The sequence below is a fragment of the Berkeleyomyces rouxiae genome (genome assembly GCF_048999995.1).
Source record: "Berkeleyomyces rouxiae strain 22BRR77 chromosome Unknown BrBRR77_ptg000015l, whole genome shotgun sequence".
NCBI classification, from domain to species: domain Eukaryota; kingdom Fungi; phylum Ascomycota; class Sordariomycetes; order Microascales; family Ceratocystidaceae; genus Berkeleyomyces; species Berkeleyomyces rouxiae.
Window position 1 is genome coordinate 24025 of NW_027396504.1, and position 10509 is coordinate 34533.

General features: G+C 51.8%; 4 protein-coding genes across 4 annotated transcripts; 1 reads left to right on the plus strand and 3 right to left on the minus strand.

The window, feature by feature from the left end:
* Positions 1–855: 855 nt before the first annotated feature.
* BROUX77_008222 (uncharacterized protein) lies at positions 856–4123 on the plus strand (the record flags this gene model as incomplete). The annotated part of the gene is made up of 3 exons (XM_073753403.1): positions 856–1461; positions 1858–2702; positions 3091–4123. 3 exons carry the CDS (start codon positions 856–858, stop codon positions 4121–4123), a joined length of 2484 nt encoding a protein of 827 aa, XP_073601549.1.
* Positions 4124–4423: 300 nt separating this feature from the next.
* On the minus strand, positions 4424–7618 carry BROUX77_008223 (uncharacterized protein; the record flags this gene model as incomplete). The annotated part of the gene is made up of 1 exon (XM_073753404.1): positions 4424–7618. The coding sequence occupies one exon, from the start codon at positions 7616–7618 to the stop codon at positions 4424–4426; it is 3195 nt and encodes a 1064-aa protein (XP_073601550.1).
* A 497-nt stretch (positions 7619–8115) lies between these two features.
* Positions 8116–9159, minus strand: BROUX77_008224 (uncharacterized protein; the record flags this gene model as incomplete). The annotated part of the gene is made up of 1 exon (XM_073753405.1): positions 8116–9159. The coding sequence occupies one exon, from the start codon at positions 9157–9159 to the stop codon at positions 8116–8118; it is 1044 nt and encodes a 347-aa protein (XP_073601551.1).
* A 412-nt stretch (positions 9160–9571) lies between these two features.
* BROUX77_008225 (uncharacterized protein) lies at positions 9572–10435 on the minus strand (the record flags this gene model as incomplete). Its single annotated transcript, XM_073753406.1, has 1 exon — positions 9572–10435. One exon carries the CDS (start codon positions 10433–10435, stop codon positions 9572–9574), a length of 864 nt encoding a protein of 287 aa, XP_073601552.1.
* Positions 10436–10509: the final 74 nt, after the last annotated feature.

The following is a 10509-nucleotide window of genomic DNA, read 5'->3' on the forward strand; positions in this document are numbered from 1 at the left end:
ACAGGTAGAACAGGGATAGGAACATATCCAAATAGAGGGATGAAAACTGTATATAAAACTTCTTGAACGGATCCCGTAACTCCAGGGGATCGTGAGAAAACTCAAGAGGATGTTAAAGATAATATGTGACGGGTTTCACTAAGTATGAGAGAATCTCATAGTTATGACCAAATGCTGTTTATTATCTTTAACATAGGGAAGAAAAGAAAGAAAAGGAAGAAGAAAATCTAAACTAAAGATGGGGGAACTGGCTCTGCTTTATAGGCGTTCGACAATCCAGTTGTGTGCGCCCCACCAGGGCAACCAGCCCTATGACCCCTGTACAATAAAAGTGGAGCAACATCCGTGCACATAAAAGTGGGTCCCGACCCTTGTGACACAAAAAGTGGGTCGCACCCTGGTCGACTAAAAGTGGGTCCACAAACCCTAACCCGAAAGTGGACCCAACTTCAAATCACACAAAAAGTGGGTCAACATGGATCAGCCCAAAGATGATCCAACATCGGGTCCAGTACTATATCTTTAATTATCACTTGTTTCTTGATAGCCTTCATTGCATCAGTACCTTCTGTCGTCTTCGTTACCTCAGTGTTCCTGTGATTGTTTATTCCCTTCCGTGTGTTATAAGATCAATTAGTTGAGTGTGCCTCTTTACCTCAAACCGACCATACGACCTAGAGAGTTCTATCCTCTCCTCCCGGCCGTATATCCGCGCAGGCCTGACTGTCCACCTCTGGAACCTATCATTGTCCTGAGTCGTTGGCTTTCTAGAACCCTAATGGTTTCCTTGGGCCCTATCCGTAATATGGAGCCCCGTTTAAGATTCTTACCGACCACAGGAATCTTCAATATTTCATGACAACGCGCAAGCTATCGGAGAGACAGGTTCGGTGGTCACAGACACTTTCAGAGTATGATTTCCAACTGGAGTTTCGAGCAGGAGTCAAGAACGGAAAGCCCGATGCGTTGAGTCGACGAGAGCAGGACACCCCCCAGGGCGAGGATGATGAGCGACTCAAATCTCGAATCATGAAGCTAGTCAAGGATCACTGGCTTCCCGAAGCAACGACAGTAGCTCTGTCCCCGGCGGAGATCGTTCAGAGAACCGACATTGTCCCCCACGGAGACCAGATATTTTCGCAGCAAGATTTACAGCGCCTGTGGGACGAAGCAAAGACGAAGGACAGCGATTTCCACGAAATGTACAAGGCTCTAGCGACCGCAGAGAGAAGTTTTCCCCCGACACTGACCAAGAAGGTGGCTATATCCATAGCCGAATGTGAATTCGACAACCGAGGCGCCCTTGTATATCGACAGAAGCTTTTTATACCAGACTGGGAGCCCCTACGGACAGCGTTGATTCAGAGTACACATGATTCACACGTTACTGGCCACCCGGGACGAGACGGCACGCTTGCCATTCTATCACGCGACTTCTTCTGGCCCGGTATTTCGAGAGATGTACGTCGCTTCTGTGCGAACTGCGACGTGTGCGGAAGATCCAAAGTTTGGCGAGAACGGAAGAAAGGACTACTGCGACCACTGCCGATACCGGAAAGACCACATTCAGAGCTGGGAATCGATTTCATGACTGAACTGCCGGCACGGAAGCCCGGCGACCCGAGATACCTGATGGTGATTGTCGACAGGTTGACAGGAGCTGTGACCCTTGAAGCGATGACAACAATGACCGCGACACATTGCGCCGAGAGATTCTTGCAATGTCACTGGAAGTATCACGGCTTCCCACACGCCCTTACGTCAGACAGAGGAACCAACTGGACGAGCGAATTTTGGAGCAGCCTATGTCGTTTAACCAGCATCGAGAGAAGACTATCCACGGGATTCCATCCCCAGACAGACGGAGCCACGGAACGGATGAACCAGGAAGTGTTGGCGTACATGAGAGCGTTCGTTACCTATTCCCAGTACGACTGGCCGGAACTGTTGCCTGCCGCAATGTTAGCCATCAACAACCGCAATACGTCCATGGGGGTGAGCCCGTTTTTCCTCACCCACGGCTACCATGTGGACACGATCGAGCAAGTCCAACCGGAAGAGTCGCCGAAGACACTGGAACAGCAAGACGCCGAGAGATTCGTTGAGAGATTCCGTGAAGGCTGGGAGTTGGCACAAGCCGCCATGGCGTCACGACAGCAAGAAATGGAGAATCAGGCCAACAAGTCACGCAGCAGCCAAGAGCGTTTCGAAGTAGGCGACCTAGTGTGGCTCAAGCTAAAGAACATTTCGACACCCCAGATTTCCAAGAAAATGTCGTGGGTCAACGCCAAATACCGAGTGACGAAAGTCGTATCTCCCCACGTTGTCGAGCTTGATGTGCCTACGAATATCTACCCGAAGTTCCATGTCGACCTGATCAAGAGAGCAGCCGGGAATCCACTCCCCTCCCAAAAGACCGACGACACGCAACCCCCCGCGCTCGAAGAGAACGAATATGGAGAGCCTGAATACTTGGTCGAGCGAATCTTGAGAAGCCGCCGGAGACGCGTAGGAAGAGGCTACCGCAGAGAGGTACTTGTCAAATGGGCAGGGTATGCAGAGCCAGACTGGAGACCGCGAGCCGACTTTGAGGAGACGGAAGCACTGGAGACTTTCGAAGCCGAGTTTGGAGATGAGGATGACGTTGGAGAGCCACAGACTGGCGCTATGACGGGCCCCCGCACACGGATGAGAGGAGGGGGGTAATGTTACGGGTCGTGGACCCGATGTTGGATCATCTTTGGGCTGATCCATGTTGACCCACTTTTTGTGTGATTTGAAGTTGGGTCCACTTTCGGGTTAGGGTTTGTGGACCCACTTTTAGTCGACCAGGGTGCGACCCACTTTTTGTGTCACAGGGGTCGGGACCCACTTTTATGTGCACGGGTGTTGCTCCACTTTTATTGTACAGGGGTCATAGGGCTGGTTGCCCTGGTGGGGCGCACACAACTGGATTGTCGAACGCCTATAAAGCAGAGCCAGTTCCCCCATCTTTAGTTTGGATTTTCTTCTTCCTTTTCTTTCTTTTCTTCCCTATGTTAAAGATAATAAACAGCATTGGACCTAACTATGAGTTTTCTCCGTACTTAGACAACCCGTCACAGGCTCCTTGAATTCTAGAGCTGATGCCCTGACCAGACGCTACGAAGACCTCGTTTCTTCTTCTTCTGAGGAGGATAAAGAGCTGTGTGCTCCTATTATTCCCCCTGAAAATTTTATTGGTACCATGTCTTTGGTAGACGAGGTAAAAATCGCGCTATCCACGGACAAGTGGGCTCTTGATGTTATTTCTGCTCTTCGAGGCCAGTCGACCAAACCTCCAGATGTGGACCTCAGTGTCTGCAGGCTTGACAATGACGGTCTTTTGTTTGTCAACGACCTTCTATATTTGCCGAACGAGGATCTACGAGTTCGTGCATTGAAGAATTGTCATGATATTATGCCTAGCGGACACCCTGGACAAAAGAACACTTTTGAACTTCTTGTTCGGGAATACTGGTGGCCCGGGATGCGTCGTGATGTCATCCGGTACATCCGAAATTGTGAGGTCTGCCAACGGATCAAGTCCGCGCGACATAGTCCCTACGGTCTACTGAAACCTCTGACCATTCCGCAAGCTCGGTGGACATCTGTGTCCCTTGATTTTATCACCGGCTTGCCGGTCTCCAATTCTTTTGACATGATTCTCGTTGTCGTCGATAGGCTTAGCAAAATGGCTCACTTTATACCTTGCGATTCCTCGCTGGATGCTGCAGGTTTTGCTAAGCTCTATTTGTCAGCAGTGTATAGGCTCCACGGTCTGCCATTGGACATTGTGTCCGACAGGGGTAGTCTGTTTACGTCGGCTTTTTCCAAGGCTTTAGCCAAACTGTTGGGCATAAAGCAAAATCTGAGTACTGCGTTCCACCCTCAGACCGATGGTCAGACTGAGCGTGTGAACTCTATTTTGGAGCAATACCTGCGGGGTTACACCAACTATAGACAGGACAATTGGGCTGATCTTTTGCCCTTGGCGGAGTTCTCTTACAATGACTCCGAGTCCAGTTCTACTATGCTGACGCCCTTCTTTGCGAACCACGGGTTTCACCCCAGAAGTGGGCGTGAGTCGCTCCCAGTCTGTTAAGGTGTGATTACGCTAAGCTGGATCTTCACAGAAAGGGACACAGAGGGACAAAGATCTCGAATTGAAGAACAAAACTAAACTCTCTAAATGGTGTAGAAACAATGCGACTATTTATCCTGTTGGAAAGGGAGGCAACCGACGATCGGCGGCGACGACAACTAGTTCCTCTAGGAAGTGCCGTTAGTCTTGGTTCTGGTCTGGCATTAGTTTTGCCGTACCAGCGCCGGACTAGTCCTTCGAGGATACGCCGTTAGTGTTGGTGTCGGGCTTCCGTCGGTCCTTAAGGGTGCAACCCCAACATCAGCCTCTCTTCCTCCTTTTGCGCGTCGTTTTGGTTCCTTTTTGGCTGAGCCATAGTTTGTAGGCGTCGGTATCGACCAGAAGGTCGACTGGTTCCCAGCCAGGTCTGACGTAGCCTTTCCATTTGACTTTGACTTGCTTGACACCGTTAGAAGTGCGTTCGCCTAGGATCTTTTCGACCTCCCAGTATTCTTCACCATTGATGACTTCCATAGGTGCTGGTCGATCGTCGTGAGTCTTTTGGGAAGGGAAAGCGTCGTTGGCAGCTGAGCGAAGGCGATCGGCATGGTAGACGTCGTGAGCAGTTGTACCCGGTACTTCAAGACGATAAGTGTGAGGGGTAACTTGTTCCAACACTTTGCAGTATTGGTATTTTGCTCTAAGTTTCCTGCCGAGGCCTGAGCCTTGTTGTTCAGGGCGTAGGGTGAGCCAAACGTATGAGCCTGTAGGAAAATCTGGTGCAGGACGTCGGTGTTCATTCTCGCGTTGCTCCATCTCCGCTCGTGACAGAGAAAGGTTGGCGTGGGCCCATTTCTGGGCGTCTCTCAGGCGTTGGATGACCCTCTCAGCCTGTCCGAGTGGACCGTTATTGTCGGGTTCGACAGGCAATGGTGGTGCGGCGAAGACTCGTGGGTGGTAGCCGTGAGACAAGAAGAAAGGTGAAACATTAGTGGCAGAAGATGGGGTGGCATTGATGCTGAACTCGACCATGGGCAGTAGATTGAGCCAGGCGGGGCCTTCAGCGCTGAGTTTGGCAAGTTTGACTTTGATCTCAGCGTTCATCCTCTCTGCAGCTCCATTGGTAGCCGGATGGTAAGCTGTTGTGGTTAGCCTTTCGATCTCTAGGCGTTTGCAGAGGTGTCGCCAAGCTGCGTTGACAAATTCGCGGTCAGACAAAATAGATTTTGGCATGCCGTGGTGTCGGTAAAAGTGGTGGAAGAACATATCTGCAACAGATTCCATGTCGAGGGCGTCGGCGGGAATAAGGATGACGCCCTTGGATAGACGGTCTATAACAGTTAGGACGTGGGTGTAGGTGATGCCGCCTTTCTGTGCTGGTTCCAAAGGTCCGATAAAGTCGATGGCAATCTCGGCCCAAGGCTGGTCGGGAATTGGCAAGGCTTTGAGGGTGGTGTCCTTGTTGTCGCGACGAATGTTAGAACTACCACAAATTTGACAGTTGCGGCAGAAACGGCGGATATCTTCGACGTAGCGGGGCCAGAAAAACTCTCTAGACAGCTCGACTTGCATGACGTTCTTTCCGGGGTGCAGCATCATGGGCGAGTCATGAATGTTCTGTAGGATGGCGGTTCTCAATGGCTCGTTAGTAGGTACCCATAGTTTATTCCGAAATCGAATAGCGGATTTGGCGTCCAAAGAGCAGTCGGAAATGTTGACTCTCAACTTGTGTCTGATTGTTTCGGGCCACTGTGACAGTCCATCTGTCAACGCTTTATGGATAATGGCGTATTCATCATCGGCAGCACAGGCATCAGACCAGAGTTCCCGTAAGGCAGGCGGAAGTTCGGGGGTAGAAGGGGCTTCTGGCGTGTTGGTGGTTTGTGTCGAGAAAACTTTCAGGCCGTTACCGTCGTGGTGCAAGATAGTGGCTAGTCGGTCGTTGTAGCGCGCGTCATTCGTGTTGTCTGGGGTGTCGCGGCGAGAGAGAGCATCTGGGAGAGGGGAGAGTTTACCAGGACGGTGGACGATGGTGCAGTTGTATTCGCTCAAGGTCAGGTACCATCTAGCTTGGCGTTCGGACAAGTGCTGCAACTTGGTAAAATGCAGCAAGTTTTTATGATCTGAGACGATGGTAAACGTCTCCTTCAGGCCCTTGAGTTCGCCACGCCATTCCTTCAGGGCACAGACAACAGCCAACAGCTCTTTGTCGTGGATCGGGTAGTTGCATTCGGCGGCAGTCATTTTGCGGCTGAAATAAGCACAAGGCCTAGTTGATCTATCGGGCTGCGTCTGTAGAAGCGCTGCACCGAGACAGTAGCCAGACGCGTCTGTCTCAACAACAGTTGGCAGATCTGGATTGTGCGTGCAGAGGACAGGGGTCGAGGTGAATGCTTCTTTTAGAGCCTGGAAGGACTCTTCTTCCTTTTCGCCCCACTGGAAGGCCTGGTCTTTCTTTGTCAACTGTAGCAAGGGAGTCGCTAGAGTAGTGAAATTTCTGACAAAGGTGCGGTAGAAATTGCATAGACCGAGGAAGGCTCGAACGTCCCTGACCTTCTTGGGCGTTGGCCAGTCCGACACTGCAGAGACTTTGGTTGGGTCGGTTGAAATCTTGCCGGGCTCAAGGATGTATCCCAGGTACTTCACTTTCGATACCGCGAACTCACATTTATCAATGTCGATTGTCAGTTGGCCCTCCAGAACCTTTGCTAAAGCCAAGTTGACCTTCTCGTAGTGGTCCTCTAACGTGCCGTCGGTATAAATCAAGATGTCATCGACGTAGGCAGAGCACCACACATCCAAGTATGGGCGTAGCAGACTGTTCACAAAACTTTGGAACTCTGCAGGCGCGTTGGCCAGACCAAAAGGCATGACGTTCCACTCAAAAAGGCCTTGTCGCGTTCGAAAAGCGGTCTTCCACTCATCTCCCTCGGCGATTCTGATGTTATGAAACGCGGAAACAACGTCGAGTTTCGTAAACCACTTAGCTTTGGAAGCATTAGCTAGGGTCTCGCTGATGTTTGGGAGTGGGTACCGATTCTTTTTCATAGTCGCGTTTAGTGCACGATAATCTACACAGAAGCGGAGGCCGCCACCAGGCTTTTTCACGAATAGGATGGGAGCAGCAGCAGTGGACTGGCTGTGGCGAATGTAGCCTTTTTCCAGCAATGAAAGAAGCGTCTGGCGAAGAACCACGAGTTCTTCTCTGGTCATGCTATAAAGGGGGCCCCATGGAGCTTCTTCGTCGGGCACGGTCAACTCGATCCTATGATCCTGGCCAGGCCGGCGGGGAGGCATCTTTTTAGCAAATTGTGCGTCTGGATCAAACACCTTGACCTTGTCGTGCTCGATCCAAGCTGGGATCTTCTTTTTCCACTCTCTGGGGTTGGCTGGTACTCTATCTTTCTCCAAACGGGCCAAGGCTTTATTGATATCTTCGATTGAAGCTGCAAAAACCCGCAGCTTATCTCTCTTGGCGGCGCGGAAGAAGGTGCTCGCTCTGTTTATTCGTACCATGGTAGAGCGGAAGGTATGGTTTGTCGTCGCCTTTCCTCGAGCGACAATGCCGGATTTAAATCTAACTGTGTCGGCTTCACAGTCTATCCTTGCCCCTTGTTTCTTGAGCCATGGGTATCCGATCAGGATGTCTTCGGCTAATTTTGGTACTACCCACGCCACATGTTTTTCTATGTGGCCCGATATGTCAATTTTAAACACGGCTAGTCGGTCAACCGTGACGGTACTCTTTGAATTAAATGGTACCAGCGTTCTGGGACGCGAACTGAAAAGCGTATCAAGTTTCCATTTCTTTACAAGGTCACTGCTGATCATAGAGGGGGAAGCGCTACCGGTGTCAATCAATGCAATCACGGGACAAGTGTTGTTGATCACTGCATCTAATTGAATTGATGTGTTGGTAATAGATCTATTCAACTCTTCCCATTCCTTCACAGCAGCCTTGTCGTCTTTGAAAACCTGCTTGGGCCTCTGACCACGACTTGGGGCAGAGGCGATCAGTTTCCCGAGTCCTCCTCGGCGGTCTCGTAATATTCTTCGCCCTCTTCTTCGAGTACAGGAGGAGGGAGGTTCGTGGCTGCGCGAACACTCTGTTGTACCGGGGGGCGGGCACGCTCGAATGGGCAGTTAGGGGACATGTGGCCACCAGCGCCACAACGGAGGCACAGTCCTCTGGCTCTTCGTGACTGGAGTTCTTCCTTGGAGACCCACTTGGCACGACGGGGGGCACTGTTATGGGTGGGCGCCCAGTCCATGGCATCAGGGGAGTGTTGTGCCGGGACATTGCGGAACTGGGACGTCCGGGCAGGGTTCCTCGGAGGGTGGGCATGCCGACACTCGTCGAGTTTTTGCCAGGCATTAAGCACCTGTTGTGCGTATTGTTCGTAGGTTGGGGGGTCTGGGAAACCAGCCAGGGCAGACATCACTTGCCCGGGGAGGGTGCGCCTCAGATTCATTATGCGCTCTTCGTGGCTCAGTCTATAGCAGCCAGCGATCTGCATCAACCGACTGACCCGAGCCAAATGTTCCGGAGCAGAGGCACCTCGGCATTTGAGGGTGTGCAGCTCCAAGAGTGCACGACGGGAAGCTGAGGTGTCCTCGAAGCAGCTGTCCAAGAATTCCAGGAACTTATCCACGTTCTCCAACGATGGATCGCGGCTCATGCGGGCAATGTAGGTCTGTGCCTGGAGCAAGGCATTGTCGGCTAACAGACCGTAACAGTGCAGAATGAACCCTCCTGCGCCGTTGAAGTGACTGTGGTCGTAGCGGTACTTCATCTCCACGTATGACCGGTACGTTGGGTAGAGATCAGGCCGCGTATGGTCATAACGGACCGGGCGGAGGTCGGAGGAGGTGTTTCGCACAACCACTGGGGTCGCGGGGGCGGAGTTGGGGAGTCCCTGCATTTCGTTATTGTGAGCCATTGTTGCTTCGTGGAAAACCTCTGGCTCACCGGGGACTTCTGGTAGTATGCTGTCTTCTCGGAAGCTGTGGTGGAAGGAAGAATCGTCGTCAGAGGGTGCAAAATAGTTTGGGGCCATAGGGTTTGGCCGCTGTGGATATTCAAATGGCAAAGTAAAAGAAAAGTAAAAATATATCTCGATCCCTCGTCGGGTCGGCGGTAAAGTAAAAAAAAAGGAAAGATAAGAGTGACTTAAGGAAAAATAAAAAAAAAAAAAAAAAGGAAAAGGGAAAGGGGGGTTTGAGAATTCGAGATGATGTTAAGGTGTGATTACGCTAAGCTGGATCTTCACAGAAAGGGACACAGAGGGACAAAGATCTCGAATTGAAGAACAAAACTAAACTCTCTAAATGGTGTAGAAACAATGCGACTATTTATCCTGTTGGAAAGGGAGGCAACCGACGATCGGCGGCGACGACAACTAGTTCCTCTAGGAAGTGCCGTTAGTCTTGGTTCTGGTCTGGCATTAGTTTTGCCGTACCAGCGCCGGACTAGTCCTTCGAGGATACGCCGTTAGTGTTGGTGTCGGGCTTCCGTCGGTCCTTAAGGGTGCAACCCCAACACTCGGCATCGAGCTTACGCTGCCGCAGTTCCTCGGCAGCTAACACGACCCGGTCTAAGTACTCCGAGAAGACCCGGGGAGGGAACGAGTTCGCCACGTATTCCCGAATGGGCGTGTCGAGGCTGTCCTTCAGCCACCTAATCTTCTGTGAGTCCGCCGCGTCCAGAGCTTTGGCGCGGGTCAGCAGGTCCTCAAACTCCTGCAGATGGACCTCGATCCTTCTGCCTCTCTGCTTTAACCGCGAGAGCTGGTCTTGTGCCTTATCTACGGCAACTTTGTCCTCAAACGCTCCCTGCAGCTCTTGAAGGAACCGGTCGCAGGAAACGGGGCCGTCGTCTGTTAGTCGGGTCTTGATTGACCGCATGCGGCTGCGGGCCAAACCCTCGGCCTGGGCATAGATCGAGACGATGAAGTCTCGGTCGGCCACATGGCCACGCTCGCAGTGCCATATTTCCAGGACCTGGTCGAACCAGGCGTCAAATTCCTCGGGCTCGGTGGAACTCAGCGAGGGAATCTTGTAGCGCAGTTTTGCGCGACCATTCTCGTTACCAGTCGCTGAGGCGGCGGCGGCAGCAGCAGCGGTGGCGGTAGCAAGCGCTGCTTGGGAGGCTTGGGTTTGGGCGGCTGCCTGCTGGGCGGCTTCGCTCTGGTTCTCCAGCATAGCCAGCATCTTGGCAAACTTGCTCTCCAGCTTGGCGAACCGTTGAGCATATTTGTCCTCAGTGCTGTCGACACTGGGGACAGGGGAGCTTGCGTAAGCGGCCCGCATGTCGTCGGTGGTGCGGCCACTCATGTTGAGAGTTTGTGTAACAGTAAAAAATAATGTGTGATGAAGATTGATAACGGGTTTGGGGAAAATAAACGATA